This window comes from Varanus komodoensis, unplaced genomic scaffold (genome assembly GCF_004798865.1).
Source record: "Varanus komodoensis strain SLA01 unplaced genomic scaffold, ASM479886v1 scaffold29_1, whole genome shotgun sequence".
Lineage (NCBI taxonomy): Eukaryota > Metazoa > Chordata > Lepidosauria > Squamata > Varanidae > Varanus > Varanus komodoensis.
The window spans coordinates 1,855,887-1,878,801 of NW_025335759.1; the positions used below are offsets into that span (position 1 = coordinate 1,855,887).

At 45.1% G+C, this 22,915-nt stretch overlaps 2 protein-coding genes across 3 annotated transcripts in view; one reads left to right on the plus strand and one right to left on the minus strand.

Annotated features, from left to right (window-relative positions):
* The first annotated feature begins 29 nt into the window (after positions 1 to 29).
* Positions 30 to 12,250, plus strand: RPA2 (replication protein A2). Of its 2 annotated transcripts, XR_006415201.1 has the most exons (10): positions 30 to 180; positions 2,305 to 2,396; positions 3,012 to 3,113; positions 3,397 to 3,510; positions 3,930 to 4,004; positions 4,926 to 5,039; positions 6,793 to 6,906; positions 7,969 to 8,063; positions 9,516 to 9,735; positions 12,115 to 12,250. XR_006415201.1 is itself a non-coding variant. In XM_044434973.1 (9 exons), the coding sequence occupies exons 1-9, from the start codon at positions 165 to 167 to the stop codon at positions 9,598 to 9,600; spliced, it is 807 nt and encodes a 268-aa protein (XP_044290908.1). In that variant the 5' UTR covers positions 30 to 164; the 3' UTR covers positions 9,601 to 9,917. The 2 variants fall into 2 exon arrangements, 1 of the variants encoding a protein (XP_044290908.1); XM_044434973.1 differs by lacking the exon at positions 12,115 to 12,250 and having other exon boundaries at positions 9,516 to 9,917.
* Positions 10,269 to 22,915, minus strand: part of THEMIS2 (thymocyte selection associated family member 2) — an 18,931-nt gene continuing 6,284 nt past the window's right edge. The window contains exons 2-6 of the mRNA XM_044434953.1: positions 22,216 to 22,356; positions 19,495 to 19,713; positions 15,472 to 16,499; positions 12,184 to 12,349; positions 10,269 to 11,189 (exon numbers count right to left, since the gene is read on the minus strand). Of these exons, the coding sequence (XP_044290888.1) occupies positions 11,092 to 11,189; positions 12,184 to 12,349; positions 15,472 to 16,499; positions 19,495 to 19,713; positions 22,216 to 22,356 (1,652 nt within the window). The 3' untranslated portion in view covers positions 10,269 to 11,091. The remainder of the gene's footprint in view (positions 11,190 to 12,183; positions 12,350 to 15,471; positions 16,500 to 19,494; positions 19,714 to 22,215; positions 22,357 to 22,915) is intronic.

The window sequence follows — 22,915 nt, forward strand, 5'->3', positions numbered from 1 at the left end:
CCGGCAGAGCAAGCGGGCGAGCGGGAAAGGGGCGGGCGCGCGGCAGGGCGCGAGTCGTGCGAACGGAGGAGCGGGCGGGTGCGCGCGCGGGTGCGTGCCGACGGGCCTCGAGGCGCTGCCGAAGCCTTGTGCGCTGATCCGCGCTTCCGCTCCCGCTCCCGAGCATGTGGTCCGGTTACGGTGAGCGCCGGCGTTCGTGCGGCAAGGCTGCGTGGAAGTGGCAGTGGCAGTGGCTGGCCACGCACCACGAGGGGTTCCCCCGATGGGAAGGGGAGAGGCGGAAGGGGAAGGGGAAGAGGCACTCCTGGCCCCATCGCACCACCGCCCCGAATCCCCACGGGGATCTTTTGGCTAGACGGGTTGCTTGCGGGCCTGTTGCCGACGCTGTGTCGGAGGGAAAACGACAAGCCCCAGGGTACTTGGGGGAGAGGGGAAGGGGGAGAAGATCGGAGGGGCTTCCTCGTTGAAGGGCCCCTTCTCCTCCTCCCGGTGCTGTTTGCCCGTTTACTTGCTCGCCCTCTCGGCCTGGCCTGATCTGCTCACCCCCCTGGAGGGACAGAGCCAGAGCCAGTGTGGGGCCGTGTGTTGAGCAGGGACTAGAGATCTGGGTTCTAGACTCCCGCCTGGACCTACCTCACAGGGTTCTTGTGCAGATAAAATGGAGAGGAGGCTTGTTTAAGCCACCTGGGGTTCCTTGCCAGAGAACAAAGGTGGGCATAAAATCAATATAGTACTACTAGTAGTAGTAATAATAATAGCTAAACAGCTGGGATGCTGGTGCGTCTCTTCCCTTTGTGACCCCGGCTCCCTTTCTCACTTAAAAGGAGCAGGGAAGTGGACAGGAGGCAGTAGTCGAGGGAAGGGCAGAATAAGCACAGGGACAGGACAGGCCATGGCCCTCGCACCCACCGAGGCTCGTGCGGATTTATTTATTTAAAACGTGTTTATGCCATCCTCATGCGTGGCATCTCAGGATGGCTTACAAACATTAAAATCAAAAACAGACAATACAAATATAAAACAATATATAGCCAATAAAAATAAATTGAGCAACTGATTAAAAAGTATTAAAATGTTAATCTTTAAAATAACACTTAAATAAAAAGGTTTTGACCTGGCGCTGAAAAGAATATAAGCTTAGTGCCAGGCGAACCTCTCCGGGGAGTGCATTTCACAATCTAATTTAATTGAGGGCTTCAAGCCAAGATGAGAAGGGCCTGGCCAGGAGCTGCAGCATTCAGTTAGCTGCATTAGCTGTGGGGCCCAGTGGGACAGGGGGAATGAAGATGCAGTTGCTGCCCATGGTTCTAGGCCACGCTGGATTAGACCAGAGGCCCATGGTGGCAAATCAGCTGTCCACACAATCCCTCTAAATGGGATGGCTGCAAGACCTCCTGCCCAAGCTCCTCAGCAACTGGTTTATGCAAGCATGCCACCTCTGGTAAAGGAAGTAGCAACTAGCCAGCAAGGCTAGTAGTCACTGATAGCCTCCTCCTCCACGAATCTGTCCAGTTGCCTTTTAAAGCCATCCAGATTGCTGCCAAAATCATTTCCTGTGTCAGCAAATTCCATAGTTTAGCTGTACATTGTGTGAAGTTCTTAATGGAGTGGAGTCCTAAAGGGATTTTTAAAAGTACCACCTGCACTACTGGGGAACCTCCATGCTTCATTTCTGATTGACTTGCAGGGCTGGAAGGAATAGTTGCCAGGGTGGTGCTGGAAAGCTAACTGCAAGGGCAAATGTGGGACCTCACATGACCAGGGGTTTCCTGGCACTGGCTGTGGACGGTGCCAGGAATTTGACTGTGTGGGTCTTGCCAGTGCCAATGCTGCCAACCCCTAAACCTGTGGGCAAGGTCCGGATTACCCTTTTGTACCAAGCTACTCTTATGTAATATGAATTGAAATCTTCCTATGTCCAGAGAGCTGAAGTCAAACACACAGGCAAGAGAAACATATCAGGAAATCCAGGGTAACAAGGTGTACAGATCTCCAAAACATCTTTAGTGGAAAAATACTGAAAAAAAGTCCCAGGGCTCCCTTATAGTAACCGAGGCAATGTAGCAAGATTTTATTTCAGGACCCCAGCTTGTTTTTAACAATATAGTGTTCATTTGGGTTTCTCAGCAGCTGTAATAAATGTCTTGTGGTTTTTATCCCTCCCAAAAGAATAATTTCTTCTATGGCTCTTCCTTGAGTGATCTGGGCAACTTTCGCTCCCCAGTTTAAGAGTCCAGAGATTGAATAACGTGAAAATAATTTTGCTAATTGTTTGGGCCATTGTTATTTCAACTATATTCCTAGGTGGCTATGACGGTGGCTTTGGAGGTGGAGGATATTCACAGTCTCCTGGAGGGTTTGCATCACCTTCTGCACCCCAAGATGAAAGGAAATTGGTATGTAGCTTGTGTGAAATACACCAGGACTCTCCTGCACTGTTTGAGGGGTTCTTGGGATGGCGGGCGCTCAGCTTCTGACTGGGTTTAGATATTGATGTTCTTTCTTGAGGAGGAAATACCAGGTCCACTCGATCCTTCTGTTTCCCCCACTGTGACACATATGCTTGTTTGCTTTCTGGGTAACAAGTAAATGTTTGTAATAACCAGGACAAGAAAAATCCAAGTGTTTAGTACTTAGGAGTTTGAGTGCTTTATTTGGTCCAGATAGAAATAGCCTCATTCATCTGGAAAGACGTGGGACATTGTTTTGAATGGAGGTAGTCTGTAATTCATATTTCAGGAATTCTTTCCAGACTCAGTTACATTTGTACTGTATGGATAATATTAATTATGTTCATTTACACTGATGAATGTGAGCATAGCAGTTCAACCATGAGGATGAGTTAGACTGTTGCTTAGAAGGAACACATTATTTGCTCTAAGGCTTCATATTGTCCTATTTTTATTTTTCATACTGAAGCAAAACTACTTCCTTTAGCTGGATAATGCTGTTTTCTCTTTTGAAAAGGAAAGTTCTTGAAGATTCAGTATTTTAAAATTTCCTCTTTGCAGAGGTCAAGAACACAAAATATTGTTCCTTGTACAGCGTCCCAGTTATTTTCTGCAGAACAAGTGGATGAGACCTTCAGAGTCCGAGAAGTTGAGCTCTCACAGGTAAATTGGCCGGCTATTCTGCTGCATATGCTTTGGTTTGGGGACATCTGTGCATGGATTGTTAGAGCCATCCGGTCTACTTTTGCAAAATAATACTTAAATTGGCTATTTCATTTCCAGTGTGAAACACACTCTTCACTGATTGGGGTGAACTATTATCTATTGCAGTTATATTCATTTGTGGGTATTAATTACTACATGTGGCAATTGGGTAAGATATTGAGCAAGATTACCTTAGGTTGTTTTTTAGTCTTTTGACTCCGTGTGAAATTTCTCTGTACAGGTCGCTGTTGTGGGCATAATCAGACATGCAGAAAAAGCACCAACAAACATTCTCTACAAAGTGGATGACATGACCGCAGCCCCGCTGGATGTGAGGCAGTGGATTGACACCGATGTAAATATCGATTGGGTTTTGGTATAAACAGACACTCAGGGTGGTGTAATGGTGGGAGCTGGGCTAGGCTGCTCAGCTGCCACGGGCAACCTTAGGCTGATCACTAGCTCAGCCTAACCTTTTGTGAGGACTAAATGATGCTGAGCAGGATGGAACAGTGCTAAACCTTTCTGGGTTGGCATGGAATACCTTACAAAGACTTCAGCCCTCAGCCGCTCCCACGGGGCTTGCAAAGTCAATAGCACCCTACCTACTCCTTCCCAATCCAGCATAACTGGGGCACAGTGAGAATAGATTGCATATAATGGTAGCTAAAACACTTCTAAACCAATCTGATTACCAAATGGTATTAGCATTGCTAGGAAAGACCAAGAAATCATTGTTATATTCTCTCCCCACCTTTTTTTTTTTTTTTTAAGGAGGAAGGCCGCGAGAACGTTGTGGTCCCACCGGGGACGTATGTGAAAGTGTCTGGTCATCTGCGATCTTTCCAGGTAAGAGTAATGGAAATGGGGACTTTGTAGAGTTGTCATTTAGTTCCATACCTTTGCTGAATACAAGAGCATCCATCACTAATATTCCCCTTCCCATTACCTCTCTCCCACAAAAAGAGACTAAAGGCATGGTCCTATGCTGGTTTAGTCAGGGAAGAGGTGTTTGTCTCCCAGGATGCCTTAGCCACTAATTCTTTTTTCAGTCTACGCTTGCCTAGGATTGGGCCTAAACTTGCCATCTAGAAACCTGTTCATTTTCTGTAGCACTCAAACAAATGTGAAAGTGGAAATAGTTGTATCTTGGTTTGTGCTCTTGCAAAATCAGTCCTGGTCACTTAATTTGAAAGTATGTTTCTTCCTGATTTAGAATTGGACTATACTAAGTTTATCAATACATAGTCTTTAACATTAGTGGAAAATCTGCTTCCTAGGTTTAACAATACAAAATGTAAGGGGGAAAAATTAAAACACAGCATCCTAAAATTTAGCTAATAATAAAACCCCAATGAAAAGAGTCAGGTCTTAAAACATTGGGAAAATAAAAAAGTTTTGGCCTGGTGCCAAAAAGAATAAAGTGGCAGCACCAGGCAAACCTCTCTGGGGAGTGAATTCCGCAATTGGGGTGCCACCACAGAGAAGGCCCTTCTCCGGGTAGTCATCCTCCTAATCTCCAGGGCACCTGGAGAAGGGCGTCTGCCCCAGATCTTAAGGGGCAGGTAGTCACATATGGAAGGAGACTGTGCGAGAAATAAAAGGGTTCTTCAGCCATTGTTTTTGAAAAGCAAATGCAATGGTCAGGGAACATGTTTATATTAAATAATGTTTTCCTCCTTATAAGTAACATTAATGTTTGGCACTCATTGTAAAAAGTATGCCTCTGGGCCATCATTATTCAAGAATATTCTGCTTCCTTTCTGACAGAACAAAAAGAGCCTGGTTGCATTCAAGATTGCGCCACTGGAGGATATGAATGAGTTCACCACACACCTGCTTGAAGTCGTCAATGCACACATGATCCTCAAAAGGGGCAACCTGGTATGTGTTGAAATTAGGTACGCACTAACCTTTCCCTGAAGAAGACCAGTCCCAGGGCAGGCAAAAGTTAAGCAGCGGAACAGCCCCTTTCCTTTTGGGAGGCTTCCTGCCCCAGATATGGTCTGCAAAGGCCACAATAGTTATCTTTTTTATTAGTGCTGTGTTGGGTAGTTCTGTCCTCAAGGTGATGCGGGTCTGCTGAATTGGCTGCTGTAACATACAAACATATATAACATACAACATATTTGTATGTAACTTACAAAGTTGTTCATTCCCTGTGATGGCAAAGTAGATGGTGAGCTAGAAAGCGATTGGTGGAGAGATTCGGCCCTGTTATGGGGTGGCGGGCACTCGAGAAGCCTCTGTTGCAGAGGCTGGCAGACTGGAGCCGTTGTGCTGCCCATGAAAGGACAGGACGTCGCTCCGCAAGACCCCATTGCCTAGTTAATGAGTAGGGGAGATAAGTTAGGCCTTTAATATTTTAAAGATTTTATTAAGATTTTAAACTAATACTAAAGACATCAGTCATCAAATACATCGGACGTACTGGGTCAGCCCCCTACTACATATCTTTTAACATTCTATAGTCATATTCAAATCCATTTTTAATAACTTAAAAACATCATTAATTCTAAGCCAAGTCCCGTTTCTCCAGCCAATAATAAAAAAAATCCCAAGTTTGATAGAAGTCAGTATCTTCTTTCTCCTTCAGTGATAAGGTCAATCTATCCATTTCTGCACAGTCCAGAATTTTTTTGGAATCAGTTCATCGGTGGGTAATTCCTCACTTTTCCAGTGTTGAGCAAATGCAGTCCTCACCGCTGTGATTACATGTAACATCAAATACATTTCTTGTTGGCTAATAACTTCTGGTATAATGCCTAATAAGAAAACTTCAGGTTTAAAAGCTAAGGGTTTTTGTAGCATTTCCTCAAGCCATTTATGTATTTTAATCCAATACTTTTTCACCTTAGGCCTTTATTATTTTACCTGAAGGTGTGCATCAAAGAAGCCTGCACACTGCATTGGATTTATATCCCTTTCCTCACCAATTCTCCTCCCCTTCTTAATACCTTCACTTCTTTTTGTTTGAAATAAACGTTCTGTAATTACCTTAAACTTGCTCCATTCACTGCTAAGTTCAACTGGCCCACACTGACTGGATGTTTTATCTTTTGTTTTATGCTGGCGTGCTCCAGTACTGGGTGGTAGTTAACCCCCCTGGGTTTGGGCCCCAGAGTATCCAGGAAGCTTTTCTCTGCCTTGGGATTCCATGGATAATCGAGGGAAGGGTTGATCATCACAGCCTGCTGCTGATCTTGATCTTGATCTTGCCTACCTGGAGAGCAGTTTATTGTTCTTCCCTCCAGAAGGGCAGTGAAGGGGGACCTTGGCACATTTGAACAGAGGAAAGGCCTGCGGTTCCCAGCATGCCCCAGGCAATATGGCTGGCTTAAGGCATGAAGGAAATCGTGAACCTTTTCTCTGTCCCAGCGTTCACAGGCCTGTACTGTAAAACATTTTTTAACTGTGGAGAAAATGAACCATGTAGAAAGCTTTCGCAAACAGGAAACCTGTACTGGTATAGCTGACTTGGCTCTAATTCAGCAGTGCAACCAACATTCGACGAGTTCTTCCAGCATCTTGGATTTGCTTGTCTTCTCCTTTCTCTCAAGCCTGGTATTTTGTAAAATATGTTTTCAGCATTATGCAGTTGCAATAGTCGGTGGTTGTTTTTCTTCCTTTATTGTAGCCTACATCTACAAAGACGCCTCAGTCATTCAGTTTGTTGGGGATGAACAGCATGCCAAGCGGAGGAGGAACTGATGCGCTGCCAGTGAGTGGCCTTTCCCCACTCCAGACTCAGGTGTGTGTGCAGGGCATGCATACTTGTACTCCTTCTGTGGTTGCTCCGTCTGCGGGTTCTTACTGCTTTTTATACTGAGAGTGAGATCCTAGCTTGGAACCTCCTCACCTGTAGCTAGTATGTATGTATGTATGTATTTATTTATTAAAACATTTTTATGCTGCCCCATTCGCCGAAGCCTCGGGGCGGCTCACATCACTAAGTTAAAATAATTACAATATAAATTAAAAATATAAATATTAAATTAAAAATACAATACAGTATAAAATAAGCCGCCCTGGCCAGATAAAACGAATAATGTTAACAGTTAAAATGCCGCTTGAATAAAAAGGTCTTCGCCTGGCGCCGAAAAACAAATAACAAATTCCTTGGCTCTTAACAGTTTCTTTCTTGGGAATTTTCCACACAGCCCGATTCTAATTACACTGGCACAGAATTCTAAAGTGACATTCTGGGTGTCACCACTTGCTGGAGAATTCCCTGATGGGCAAAAACGAAACCCGAAGGGTACTGATCCTCTTTCATTCTAAGAAACAAATTCCATTTTAGACAATCTCTCCTGGGGCTGCGTTCCCACTGGGGCCCTGGACACCGTTCTTTTCCAGGAAGAGGGAAGTTAGCACAGAATGCATTAAATTGTGACAGTGGAGTTATAATCTTCAAGCTTTGCTCCATCTTTGTTTTGTGTACATTGTTGCTTCATCAGATAACTTTGGAATAACATCTACTAAGTGTTCATGAATAGGTGTCAAAAATGTGCAGTCTCTAAGGAACCCATAAATCTCTTAGAGAAGTTGGTGATGAGAATTTATTTCCGTAACTGTTTGTGTTGATTTTTAATTATACTGCAAACTTTCGCTATGAGAATTTGAACATAGTTTTGCTACACATGTACTTAGAATTTCATAGTTATGCTCATCTTGGCTTCATCACATTTTATTTATTATTTTATTATTTTTATTTATTAAGTGTGTTTCTCTAAGCAGTTGAATTAGCAATGTGAAGAATCTCTCCTCTTTGCTGTTTACATTTTATTAACTCTGAATGTTTGCTTTTTTCAAGGTCCTGAATTTGATTAAAAGCTGCCCGACAACTGAGGGAATATGTCTTCAAGATCTGAAGTCGCAGTTGCATAGTATTAATCTACAGACCCTCAAGTACGTGCATATAGACAGCTTGGGTTTTCAGAAGGCAAACTATCCCCGTGTTAAAGACATACAAGAGAAGAAATGGTTAATCTTTATTCCATGTTATAGTGATAAATGATGTCAAATCCTTTTAAATCTGAAACCAGGATATGCTGAAGGCAGGATTACTGTAACTTCCAGAGGAAGACTTTGTCTTTCAGCATTGCACTGGTCTACAACAGTAGAAAAGGAAGGTTAATTGTCGTTTGCCAGCACTCCGCAATTCCCAGTGAGCCAGCTAAGGCCTTTTAGCTGCTGTAGTTTTTGCAGAAAGTTGCTGGACTAGGTGGCCTTTAGTTTGATGCAGTAAGGTGCTATTTTGTGTTCTTAACTAAGGCTGCATAATCATTGATTCTAACTTAACTGCCAAAGAGGTCCTGAGTGCGCAGTTCGTGTTTTGTGAAATGAATGCCTTCTGGTGGACCACAGGGACTCTCAGGAAAAACAGCAGTGCATGACCCGAGAGGGGGACAGTGCTGAAGAAGTGATCTTATCTCAGACTCCATTAGGTTGCTTCTACATTAGGTGTTAGCCATCTCTAAAGTCAGTTGGCTGCAGTAACCAGGGTTCAGAAATTAACAAGTCCTTGGAACTGGCTGGAATCCTAGTACTGCCTCCCATTTCTTGTTCCATGATTCTGACAGAGGTAGGAGTCATGGCTTCTGTCAGCATTCCAGTTGGCACTTTTTATTTGCTGTAGAATTTAGAGGGGAACCCTTTTTTGGCAGGACCTTTTTCTTCAGTCTTTTTCAGTAAACCGAGAAACATAGCACATGTAATTTTTCCATAGACATGTCTGGCTAACAAGGTGGGATATAAATCCAATAAACAAACAAGCAAATAAATAATCGATCTGTTCCAAGGCCTCGGCCTTCTGAGGTGGTAGGCAAGTGGTGTTGTTTTTTCTTCTGGTTTGGGGGAATCCAACTCTTATTTTGTGATTCTTTGCATCTTGAATTCCTACTTGAGGAATTCCTACTTGAGACCACTTGAGGTGGTCTTTTAGTGAACCGAAGGCTGTTCTTGGTGTCCCTACTCCAGAGAATGCAACAAGAGCATAGCCTGTACCTCTGAATCCCCTTCCTCCAGGGTTTTTGGATGTATCCAGTGAGGAATGCTATCCTTATCTCTGGCTTTTCCCATTGGGCCTAGTCTTCCTCGTGCTAGAACAGTTTCTCAGTTCTTCAAAACTACTTCTAGGGGGAATTGACAGTATTTAACAAAATTCCAGTGGGGTTGGGAAACATGGTGCTCTTTTTGCCCTTGAACAGCAGTTTATCTTTCGCTCTTCTCCTCCCCATCCCTGCCCAAAATACACCTTTATTCCCGCTGAAAAGAAGAATGCATTGGTCAAGAGGGAGGGTAATAAAGCGCTGAAGAAATCTATTAAATGGCAACCAGATTTTTTTTTCTTTCATCTAGGAAAGCTGTTGAATTTCTTAGCAGCGAGGGACATATCTATTCCACCATCGATGATGAACACTTTAAATCTACAGATGACGACTAAGACCTGCTTCAGGCATAATTATTGAGCATAATGCTTTGTTAGACTAAGACCCTGACATTTGAACCAGGCATAACATCATTTCTGAAGACGACTGCTGTGGACTGCGGAAAGTGACTTTTGCACACCGCTGTGCCAGTGAGTTGCCATGACTAGAAATTGCCTCTTTCCACCTCATTCTATAGCTAAAATAATCATCCAAATATGTAGGACTATTTTTATTATTACTAAAAACACCTGCTCACCACTGCCCTGTGGTGCAGGATGGCCTTATTTCGGAAAACATGTAGTACCTCAATAAAGCTATTTTGATTTTTGCATCAGTTTTCAATTCCTTTGACTAGGAATATTGTATCATATGGTTTTAGACAGCTTAGGTAGGGCATCTAGGCTACTGCCATGCCATGCCCTGTATTTTAGTTAAGTTTAGATTTTATTTTATTATTTCAATAGCATGCAACAGCCAAAGTTTCCTGGGCAGTTCACTGTAAGTCACAGTGCCTGCTGTGGGATCATTTCCTGTTGGGGAAAAGGCAGGATAGAAATGGAAGGAAAGAAAGAACTAGTTGCTTACTCTTCATGCTTGTCTTTTGGATTGATTCCATTAGAGGTTATACTTGAAGAAGTGGTTAAGTTTTACTTGAGTGGCATTAAAACACACACACACATGGTGACAACACAGACTTTGTATTTGGACTCCAATAAAGATAAGACCAACAAGGTAGTTTCCACTGGTGTGACTTAAAATGTAGTTTACAAACGCCTATTCAGTCCAGGCTGGAAGTTTAACGATCAGGGAAGATGTGTGCTAAAAGTAAGCCCTTGTCAACATGCAATACCAATGCAGTGAAAACCTGCAGTTTTGAAATGGGCAGGCTTCTACAGAAACCCTGAACATCTTTATGTAAGTAGTCCAGCATAGCTTGTTAGAGGACAGGACTAGCACCTTGATTAGGACTGCAGAATCTCACAGGCCCTGCTTATTTTCATTAAATGCAGCTTTTGGGCTAGGAATACACCCCTAGGTGTTCTGACAGCATGCTGAGGTCACTGTGTGGCGTTCTGAGTAGCTGCCTTGATCTTAACTTTGTTTATTCGATGAAGCAGGAAACTACTAAAAAATCCTTTTTGTTGCCAACATTAAGTGTACAAAGGACATGACATTTTCCTTATTTCTTGGATCACCGGCAGTTTTGTTTCTGCTAGGCCTCCAGCTGGAACCAGGCTTGCTTTAACCGATGCTTCACTACCAAGTATGAGAACTGCAGCAGAGCAGCTAGATTCTAAAGGAAGTTGCACATTCTGGAGAAAGGGGAAATGGTTCAAATATGCGAGCTTTGGCAAACCACAGTTTCTCTCAGCCATTGTCTCGAAAGCAAGGCCACTGCTTCTTGTCAAAATAATGAAGAAAAAGTGAATCTGCAACTCCTTTTCTGACAGTAGGGAGATAGGAAGAAGGGCAAAACCAGGCCTGTAGCTTGGTAGACAAAAGTCTCAGTGTTTAATAGCAGCTCTTTGCATTTTGCAAGCAATTTTTTCTATCTTGTCAACTTCTTCATAGTCATGGTCAGGATCATTACTGGAAGATGTATCTGTAACAAAAAAAAGTAGTTAAAATATTCATAGCCCACTTTTCTGCACCTGCAGCCATTAAGGTGCAGTACAGCAATAAAAGAAATGTATTTCAAAAGATCATTAAGCAACAGGCTCTAGCAGAACAGCAGTGAAAGAAATTGGGAACCACTAGTGCTATAGCTTCATGTCACTCATACTCCCCAGCATCCTGTCTCTGATGGTGGAGGTAAAATACAGTTAACTAGTAGTCACATGTAGCTGTATTCTCCATATATTTGCCTAATCCCCTTTTAAACCATCAAAATTGGTGACTCACATCTTGTGGTAAAGATCCTTTTTTCTTGTCCTTTATGGGATGATTATAGGAGAGAGCAAAAACTATCAACTTTCTCCGCTCCATGCATAATTTTGTACCCTGCTATCTGCCCGGTTAGTCACCTTTTTTCTAAGCTGCAGTATCCCAGCCATTGTAGCTGCTAGGTTATTGAAAAGCGCAGGGACAAACACCTTGAATGGAAAAACAAGGCAACAGAACTTTATTAAGAAACAGGTGAGCCAAGGTAATCTGGGTATACACCTGTAGAGAGAGGATGCAAGAAAGAAGCTCTACCAAACCCACACACAACACTTCTATTGTATTTCATTTCCACTTACTAATTTCATTGTTAACCTCTTTCTACTCCCTTAGGTGTCCCTTACTAGTCTAGGAATTTTATCTCCAGATACCAAGATGCCCAGAGAGAAATCAAAGTGCATTCTTGACCCTTCCTTGCCTCAGTTGTTACCAACGTCTTCACAACTTCCAGCTGAGTCACTATCTAAATTACTCAGCCGGGGTAATTTCTTTCTTCCAGCATAGCCTTTCCCCATAAGGAAGTTGCTCCAGTCCTGGATCCTCTTGTGTGCTCTTTTCTAACTCTTGCGTGTTCTTTCCCCCTGCAGGACCCCTCTGATATTTGGGCTTCCTTTACTGCAAGGGAATCAGGGTTGTAAGGGAAGAACCAATCCTACCTGTGACTTGTTTGGTGGGCTGCTGTCTCCACTGAAGCTCATAATTTATGCTGTACTGGTTTGGATTCCTCCTGATACCCCAGCCTTTGCTTATTTTCTCGGGTCCAGGGCTCAGTTGATCTGCAGGATTTTGAGACACCTGCCTTGAATTGCCAGAAAGCAGCGGCTGCAGGAAAACAACAGAAAAGATTATTCCAAAGGCAATTCGGATTTAGAGATGCTAGCAAAAACGCGATCCTCAGAGGTCTGTTGAGAGCCTGTCAATGGTGCTGGTGGGAAATCTGCTGCGATTTTGCTATGACCGCATTTTTGGAAGGCTGCTGAAGAGGGAAGCAGCCAGCCCTGGAACAATCGGCAGCCTGTTGCATGTAGAACAGAAGCAGGAAGACTTGGTCTTAGGGATCCACTTTATTTTTGTTTTGTTTTCCCTAAAACATAGAAGTCTGTTAACGGATGGCGGGTGCAAAGTAGTAGTATTTATATTAGTGCAAAGTCTGTACCCAAGAACTTGTGTTGAGCAGAGTAGCAAAACTGGGCAGACCTCAGATCTTCCACGCAAACATTTACTCCTGGTTACTCCACGTTTTCATTGTTCAGCAGTAGAATGCAGCTAGGAAGTCCCTTTGCTGCTACTGCTGAGTAACTGAGACTTGCCTATCTACTGAAGATCACCTAGAGTTACATTCATTCACTCATACAGATACATGTCCTGTGCGAGCAATTTGGGAACCAGTTAACCCTCCCCTCCAGAGGTGGTGCTAGGGTGCAGCTCACTAGGACTAAAGCCCTGAATCTTTGGAGTGCCTCTGTCCACCACCCTGCTGCTCACGGGCACTTGCTGGAATAAAAGAACAGGGTGCTTTTTGATCCCTGTTGCATCTGATCTCCCTGGATTGGCCGGCCTTTTGCCTCTGCTGCTCTCTCACGGGCCAAGTTTGGGCACCTGCCCCCAACCCCACTTCCAGCGCACCATCAAAAGCACTGGCCAAATTGGCTAGGGGAGGGCTCTCTTAAGGTCTCGCACATGTGAGGGACGGACCGGCTGCCCTTCTCCGGGTAGCTACCCTTCTAATTTCCTTCAAAGAGGGCTCCTGGAGAAGGACCTCAGCCTCAGATCTCAAGGGGCGGGCGGGCGGGCTGGCGGGCAAGCTGAGTGCAAGTGCCTTGCCTCAGCCCAGTCCTCCCATCCCCATTCTGGCTTGACTAGACTTCTCACCAGCAAAGAAAGGGCAAGCTGCCCTCCTGCATTCGGGAGAAAGATGCTTTTGCGGGTGCTGAGCTGGGGGGGCGGCCATGCACCAGGGCATGTTTTGTCCAAGCAGGAGTGAGGAGGGTGGGCCCACTCTCTTGGAGAGAAATCTGTTTGACAACAGCAGGGAAGGGAGAACCGGGCCATGAACAGGTATGTGAGGGGATGTCACACGGAGATGGGTAGAGCCCTGTTCTCCCCTGCAGAGGAAGGCAGGACGCGCTCCAACAGAGCAAGGCTCAGGGAGCCAAGGTTCCATTTGGATGCCAGGAAGCACTTCCTGACAGTCAGGACCCCGAGGGTGTGGAATGGGCTTCCACGGGAGGTGGTTGAGGCCCCATCGGTGAGGGTGTTCAAAGATAGGATGAACATGCTCATGGTGAGCATGTCATGAGCGGAGCCGGCTGGTGCCAGAGGTCAGACTAGATGGCCCGGGAGGTCCCTTCTGACTCGCTCTGTTTCTATGAAGGGGTGCTCTGTCCTCAGCACATCACAGTCCAGGATCCCCTTCCTTGCTCCATTTAGAATCACAGAATCATGGAATAGTAGAGTTGGACGGCGCCATGAAGGCCACCGGGTCCAATCCCCTGCTGTTGCAGAACACCATGTTATACCATCCTGTACAGCTGATAGTTCTTTTTTTCCTGTGACTAAGAAACATCTTTAAGCCACAGAGACCAGGAAGTTTGAGAGACTCTGAAAACCACAGCTTAAGTTTTGAAACCACAACTTCAGTTCTGAAAATTCCATTCTTATAATAGTCATGAGACAGTCTGACAATGTAGAAAAATCTAATAATCTAACCAAAAGCAATTATGATGAATACCCGAAATAAATGTGAAGCTCCTTTCATCAAGGGGCAATGTCTCATCCTTTCCTGCCTTTCTTCTCTAATGCTGCAATTTGGTTGTTTTTGTAGTGTACAACGAAAATGAGCATTCAAAAATATGCAAGCAGCAACCAAACCAAATTTAGCCATATATCCCTGAAATGTAACTCTCACCATTCTACGCTGCTTACCCACATGGGCACTTCTGACCTACAAAAGAATCTCGAACCAGTCATAAGCAACATCAACTACTTGGAAACATTCCTGAAACAGAAGGTAATTAGTAGGACCATCTACAGACCAGACACACCTCACAGGACAAGATTTCATCAGGGTATTCAAATTGTGCATCATGTGTATCAAAGTAATGACACGGGTATCAACCTCACTCTTTGAAAAAGCGTTCAATGGTTGAAGCAAATGGGAAAGGGACACTGCAGGCCCACCTCTGGGATAACGTTCCACCTTAAATAAAGGCCAGCCACAGCCTTTAATGAGCATCTTTTATTCTCCTCCAAGCAACAACATGGAATGTGGGTTTCCAACGGTAGCCTGCCAATCCAAAATGTAATCTGCAGCTCCTGGGGCCCCCTTCACTGATGGAGCTCAGAAGGCTGTGGGTGGCATCTGCCATTTTAATTCCCTGCTTCTGATGCCCAAGCATAGTGTCATCTCAGAGCAACACCATGTGAGGGAATTAAAATGGCGGCCGCCATAACTGTATCTGCTTGCTAGGCCAATGTTATTTTTCCTTGCTGTTGTTTGTACCTGCCAGCCAACACCCTCTCCTTAAGGGGTGGGGAGAAGAGGCACCACCACTGCCCAAAAGCCTAGAAAGAAGGGGGTGCTGAAGGAAACAGAGGGAGAAATGCCTCCTTTAAGATGCTCACCATCCATCCATTTCTAAGGAAATATCAATTTTAAAATGAAAAATGTTTGTTTAGAAACATGGCATTTGAACAGTCTGGAGCATCTTTTGAAGTCCATCAGAAGATTTAAAATCTTGCATTCCAGGTTTTCCAGATTATGTTGGATTCTACCCCACCCTCTGGACCACTAGCCATACAAGCCCGACAGTCTCTAAGGGCCCAAGTGCAAGAACCAATGGGAGGAACACCCATTACAACCCATATATTGCTGCTTCCCTATTGTTACTCTACATTATGCCTATTTATTGCTCCACTTCTTCCCCATTTCTGTGGCCTGATACCTTAAAGACTTCTGCTGAACTCTTTCCTTCCGGGGTTTTCTGGGGACACTTGTTGAGTCTGGACTCCCCTCGCTTTGGAGGTCTTGGTGGTGCTGGGGTATTGCTGGGCAGCTCCTTTAGCAAATTATAATAAAAGGCCTCCGTCAGCTCTTCTACACTCGGGATGCTGCTACAAGGTGCTGGCTTCATTGGGTTCATGGTGAGGAAGACAGACATGTCCATCCAGCGGGGAGGGATCTCAAAGGCGAGATGAGGCTCCTCAGCCAGGCTCGCCGTCAGAAACGGTGCATGGACCTGGGCCTCCAAGGTCAGCACTGAGCAGCTGCTGAGAAGGTTAGGTACACAGTCACTGGCCATCACTTTGACCTCACAAGGCAGTTGGAAATCTTCTATTGCCTCATCCAGGCTGTATCTTCTACTGTCACGGACGTCCTCCACAAAGCCAGCATCCAAGAAGAGCGGCACACAGATCTGCTCCTTGTCTTCGTCTCCGTTGTCTCTCCAGCACACGAGCACGTCCCTGGCCGAAAGATCGCCGGCTCTCTCCAGGCTCAGCACCTCTAGCCGGTCCCCCACACTGAACAGAGGAAACTCTCCATCCCCGTTCTCATAGTCCCTGGTGACCACCACCTGCAGTGTCTTGCCTGTGGCCAAGCTGAGGGCCAATTCTGAAGTGGAGGAGAATTTGCGTGGGCGTCGGCGGAAGAGGCCCTTGCAATGGCTGGAGATGAGGAAGTGGCAGGTCCCCGACTTTCCTTTACTGGATGAGGCCAGGATCTTTCGTGATGCCGTCTTGCGGTGGATGTGAATCCGGCAGCCCTTCCGGAGGTAGGAAGCCCAGCTGCTTTGGAAGACTGGAAGCCCCTTAGGGCCCTCAAGGAGCTCGGCCTCCATTGGCAGCAAACTCTCCATCTCCAGGATCTCACTCAGCATCAGAGGCTTAATGAAATGAACGTTTTGTGATTCTTCAGTGACGTCCACCACTTCGACATCCAGCGCTGAGTCAATTTTCACAACATCATTTCGAACTAGAGGGAGAAGGGCAATAACGCCATAGAAGATAAAGTCAACCAGTCACAATTTGCCAAAATAAAAGAGAGGAAGCACATCAGCAAAAAGTACGACTGCCTGGCGACAGTGACACACGCGCTGGTGACTTCCCGCCTTGACTTCTGTAACGCGCTTTACGTGGGGCTACCCTTGAAGACGGTCCGGATACTTCAGTTGGTTCAGAATAGAGCTGCCAGGCTGCTGACAGGGACTGGGCGTTATGCTCACATGACTCCAGTCCTCCGTCAGCTTCACTGGCTTCCCATTGAAGTCCGGGCCCAATTCAAGGTGTTGGTGATGACCTATAAAGCCCTAAACGGCTTGGGTCCTGGTTACCTGAAGGAGCGCTTACATCCATATATGCCCGCCCGGCCCTTGAGATCTGCAGAAGAGGCCCTTCTCCGGGAACCCTCCGTGAAAGAAATTAGGAGGGTAAGTACTCAGAGGAGGGCTTTCTCTGCGGTGGCGCCCAATCTATGGAATGTGCTCCCCAGAGAGGTCCGCCTGGTGCCGTCGTTATTTGTTTTTCGGCGCCAGGCGAAGACCTTTTTATTTAAGCATCATTTTAATTGTTAACAGTATTTGCTTATTTTATCTGGCCAGGGTGACTTATTTTATATTGTTATTTATTTTATATTGTTATTTTTATATTGTTATTTTTGTATTTTACTTCATGTTGTGAGCCGCCCCGAGGCTTCAGCGAATGGGGCGGCATAGAAAAGTTTTAATAAATAAATAAATAAAAAGTGAGTGATGATATTAATTGCAAGTGCTAATTTATATGTACATATTCAGATTTAGAAATAACTATTTATTTTAACTAGAAATGCAGTCCATCTCACTGTGTGTCCATCTCAAATCTAAACTGTGGACAGGGAAAATTCTTACGGTTTATTATCTTTAAACAGAAACTGGATATACTTCCAAGGATCATCCTTCTTCTTTCAGCACCTTTTCCAACAGAGGACTGTTCTTTGTTGTAGAAGACACATGGCCACCCTAAGATGCCTATGAACATGAATATGCAGAAGTGTCCTCTCCAGAAAAATGGGAGACGGAGTTGGAAGGTGGTTGATTTGATTGATTGATTGATTTTCCATTGGTGCCCGTATTTATGACTTCTCTTCAACCCTAGCGATGTCTGTCCGGTGCCTTCTAGGCAGAGTAAGGTCTCGCTGTCTCAAGAAGATTTCAGGAGTGATGCAAAGGCAGTCAATGGTTAATTATTTGGGAATCATTGTATGAATTGTGTCTGTGTTCTTTCTAAGCTGCTGAAATGGGAGACGTATGAATGTATTTAATTTTATTGATTGGGAGCCGTCCTGAGATGCCATGCATAAGGGACAGAGTATAAATGTTTTAAATAAATAAATAAATAAATAATATTGCATTCTGTTTAAATAATAATGCAAATTTCTAACTGTGCACCTATACGCAGGTTAGCACATGACCTTCTGGACATCAACCTCCTCTCTGTCTTCTTTGATGGCACAGTTCCTCTTTTTTGCAAGGGCGGGGTGCAACAGAAGACTGGATAACAACATTATGCAAATCTATACAACCACACTCAGGAATCTGTTCTGTTCTGGGAACTGAATCTAAGAAAGGGAAGTGGCGTAGCTGGGAGAAGTGCAGAGAAGGGCCACTAAAACGATCAATACGCAGCAACACCTGGGATTGTTTGCGTAAGGAACAAAAAGGTGCACAAAATTACGCATGGTATAGAGAAAGAGGACAGGGAAATGTTCTTCTCCTGTCAACATAATACTAGAACTCAGTGTCATTCCATTAAGCCAGCTGATGGAAGATTCAGGAGGCATAAAAGGAATATTGTTCGGCTGTGTGAAGCTGAACTATGGAATTGACTTGCACAAGATGCAGCGATGGCCATGGATTTATTTTTATTTATTTTCCGATTTATATCCTGCCTTTTTCCTACAAAGGGCTCAAGGCAGCTTACATCTCCTCCTCCATCTTATCCCCACAACAACCACCCTGCAAGGTAGGATGGGCTGAGAGTCTGTGACTGGCCCAAAGTCGCCCAGTTGGCTCCATGGCTGAGCGGGGACTAGAACCCAGGTCGTCTGAGTCCCAGTCCCTCGCTCTTCACCACTGCACCACACTGGCTCTCCATGAATTTAGATGGCTTTAAAAGGGAACTGGACAAATGGATGGAGGAAAAAGCTATCTGTGGTTGTAAGTCCTGATGGTCATATGCTACCTCTAGGATAATAGGCAGTACTAGTTGCTGGGGAACATGGGCAGGAGGGTACTCCATCTAAGGGTGGTACAGAACAAAGCCTCAGGTATCAGCATTGTTTAAATAAATATAGCAAATATTTTAACTTTAAACTGTAAAAATAATAAAAGGCAGCATTTTTAAAAAATAGAAGGCAGACAGACTCTGCTAATACCCAGGTAAAGAAAAGCAACTTCACCTGACACCGGAAAGATTGTACAGAAGGTGCCAGGTGGATGCATATGGAGGGCTTTCGAACTACAGCGCCTTATGGCTCAGAAAACCCTTCTTGCTTAGGCTGGAATAGCAGGCTTCTGCTAAGGGAGGAATTTGGGGGAGGGCCTCAGTGGAGTAGGTGAAGACACCAAAGGCAGGAATGGGGGCAGGTGACGGGTTCCCAGTTTCTTAGAGCTTTAAAAAGATAAAGAGCAGCATCTTGAGTATTTTTGTCCACAAACAGCAGCTAGTTTTGCATGTGTATCTGCAACCTGCAAGGCAGGAAGCTGCCTGGAGGATGGTGTGAAAGGCTAGATAAAAACAGCTCTAGGATATGCGAAGTACACAAGGGGTTGTGAAAAAAGAGAACCAGTAAACAAGTCTGAGGGGGGTGGTGTGCGTGTGAATTGAGCTGTAGGGGATGGAAAAGCAGCCTCTAAAAGGGCCAAGTCACCCTTGGCCTTTCCTCCATAAACTCTTCTGCAGCTTGAAAAGCCCAGTTTGACCTGCATACTTACAATGCATTATTACTTTCACCTTGTAGAGGGGACAGAGCTGGAACTGACTCCTGCCAAGCTCAGCACATTTCAGCCTCTTCCGCCGCATGGTTGCCGATTGCAAAATTTCATTCATAGTGTAGAGTTTTTGTTGAAGCCTGTCCTTGGAAGAAGGATGCCTTGGAAGAAAAGTTTTCCTCTGTTTTGCACATGGTGGTTCTGAGCAGAGTTGAAAAAGACCTGAGGAATTTTCAAGGCCAGAGGACTTACTTTGGTTTTGGAAAAGATAGTGCCACTCTTGCAGGGTGGTTTACAAATAAAACACCAAAATGCAAAACAAAAAGCAACAGAGAGGTGCTAACAAACCCAAACAATGTAAACCATAACAAAACACTATCGAGTAAATTACACAGATAACAATTGCTTAGAAAGCAGATAACAGGATCTGCTCTTTGCCTGTGTTAAGAAGGGGCTGGGGGACTCACAGGGTTGTTGTTGTGGGGATAAGATGGAGGAGGAGAGATGCTGTAAGCTGCCTTGAGCCCTTTGTAGGAAAAAGGCAGGATATAAATCGCAATATAAGTAAATAAATAAGGCTCATTTGCCCCCCTTTCCCCTTCCCTTGCTTCAAATGGGGCACCTTTGGACCTAGGACTGGCTTTGTACTGCACTGAGCAGGACCGCATGCAGATCATGTTGCTGCAAGATTGATCCATCGATACAGGTTAAGAGATCCAGGAGGACTTGCCGGATCTGGCAAAGTCGCTATGCCCACAGGATGGCTGACAGGTCTCGGCAGCTGGATCTTCCTCAAGTCTTCTGAATTTGAAGGGCTAGGCAGGAGACAGCCTGGGAACAGATCTCTGGTTGAGGTGCACAGATCACACAGGGTTCCTGATTCCCGGTACTTTAAACCAGGGCTGGGCCACTCATGGGCTTGCAGGTATTTTGGACTGTATCTCTAAGCAGCTTAGAGAATGGGGAGAACTGGGCCTTGCAGGCCAAAACCCCTGGAGTCATAGAATCATAGAGTAGGAAGGGGCCAGGAAGAGCACCAGGTGCACCTTCTGCTCGATGCAGGACTTCAGGCGAAAGCACGCGGGACGGATGGCTGCCCAGCCGCATCCCGAATGTCTCTGGCGTGAGGGAGCCCGTGGCCTCCCTGGGGAACTGGTTCCATTATTGCATTGCTCTAACAGCCAGGAGGTTTTTCCTGATGTTCAGCCAGAGTCTGGCTGTCTGCAACTTGAGCCCATTATTCTGTGTCCTGCGCTCTGCTCCGGGATGACTGGGAGAAGATCCTGGCTCTCCTCAGGTCAAGCCCTTGAAGAGGTAGGAGCTATCCTATCTCCCCTTGGGCTGCACAGGCCCAGCTCTTTCCATCTCCCCTCACAGGGCTTTGCTTCCAGTCCTGGGGTCATCCCTCTAGCCCTCCTCTGAGCCTTTTCCAGCTTGTCTGCATCTTTCTTCAGCCGTAGTCCCCAGAAGTAGACACAGCACTGCAGATGAAGCTCAGCCATTGCTATAGCAATGGCTTCACATGATTCGGACTTCTATTGTGCCGCCACTTCTATTAATGTGGCATAAAATAGCATCTGCCCTTCTTGCAGCCATATCACATTGTTGGCTCCTATTTAGCTTGTGAGCTACAACGATCCCAAGATCCTTCTCACTTGCAGTATTGCTGAGCCAAGGATTCTCCACCTTGTAGCAATCCATTTCGTTTCTTTTCCCAAGGTGTGTAACTGATCCCTATCAAAGTTCACCCTGTTATTTTCATTGCTGGGTCCGGATCAACAAAGCTGTTCCCATCTCTACATCAATTTACATTATATCATGGAACGACAGACTGTTGGGACAATTCATTGCCCCAAGCCCATTTATTGCAGGGGTCACAGCTAAGTAAAGAGGGAACAGGGAATGGATTGTGAGCGCAGCACATATGTTTGCGTAGGAAGGGCACAAACAATCTGCTTCCTTGCTCAGAAAAGGTCCCAGTACTGGGAACAGGCAGAATAGAAATAGTAATGTGTTAATACCGTATTTCCCTGAAAATAAGACCAGGTCTTATATTAATTTTTGCTCCAAAAGATGCAATAGGGCTTATTTTCAGGTGATGTCTTATTTGTTCATGTACAACAATCTACATTTATTCAAATACAGTCATGTCATCTTCTTCTGGAGCATCGTGATAACTCTCCAAACCCCAAATTGTGTTGCAACGGATGTACTAAATGCATCCGTCTGGCTGATGATCTTAACTGGGGCTTATTTTTGGGGTAGGGCTTACATTGCAAGCATCCTGAAAAATCATGCTAGGGCTTATTTTCCGGTTAGGTCTTATTTTCGAGGAAACAGGGTATATACAGCCACAGCAATAAAGTGTCAGTATATAAGCCACACACTATATCACTGCTGTCCCCAGGCAGCGTCCCTCCCCAGTCAGCAGGGCTAGATCCTGAAAGACAGCAGCGCTGAGGATTGAGTTAGGAGCTTCAGAGCTTGCATTTGTATCAGCCTCACATCAGTTGCCATGTGTCGGAAGCTGGCTTAGGTCTAACAGCTAGATCCTTAGTCCATCTAGGCAAGGACTGCACTCTGATGGGCAGTGGCTCTCCAGGGCCTGAAAGAGAGGAGGACTTTGAACGTCCCCTCCAGGGACTGAACCCGAGCCCTTCTGTATGCAAAATGCACGCTGTATCTCAACTTGCCCTGGAACAATGGTGCAGGATGCATGCATACCTTTGAAATCTGGCGGAAGCTCAAAACGGTCTTCACCCTCCACATTCTGGCAGATGACATTCTGGAGCTGGACATCCACAATTTTCATCAGATCTCCTGTGGATAAGCAGCATTCATTGCCCCAGAGTTCATAAACGGATCCTGCAGAAAGTTGAGATTTTTATCAGCATCTGAATAAAAGTGAACTATGGTTGGTTTTCATGGCATGTGAACCCAATCTGGGTGACCCATGATGGCTTGCATTTTCCAAACAAGCCACCCTGAGGAACCATGAGCTGCTCTGGGGGTTGTTTTACTGGAAGAAACTTTCTTCTAAAAATAATGTGTCCGTGTTTACATTTTTGCTTGTTTTTAATTTTGGCTGCAGCTGCACAGCTGCAAAACTTTACATTAGCATAACTGTTGTGTTTGAAAGCCTTGGCTGGGGCAATGCCGAAGTGCTTCTGGTCTGCAAAGTGCAAAGCAAGTGTGCACACATGCACACACACACACAGACCTTCTTCTGCCCTGTTTCCCCAAAAATAAGACCTAACCGGAAAATAAGCCCTAGCATGATATTTCAGGATGCTCGTAATATAAGCCCTACCCCAAAAATAAACCCCAGTTAAGACTGTCAGCCAGACAGATGCATTTAGTACATCTGTTGAAACACAATTTGCGGTTTGGAGAGTTATGACAATGTTCCAGAAGAAAATGATGT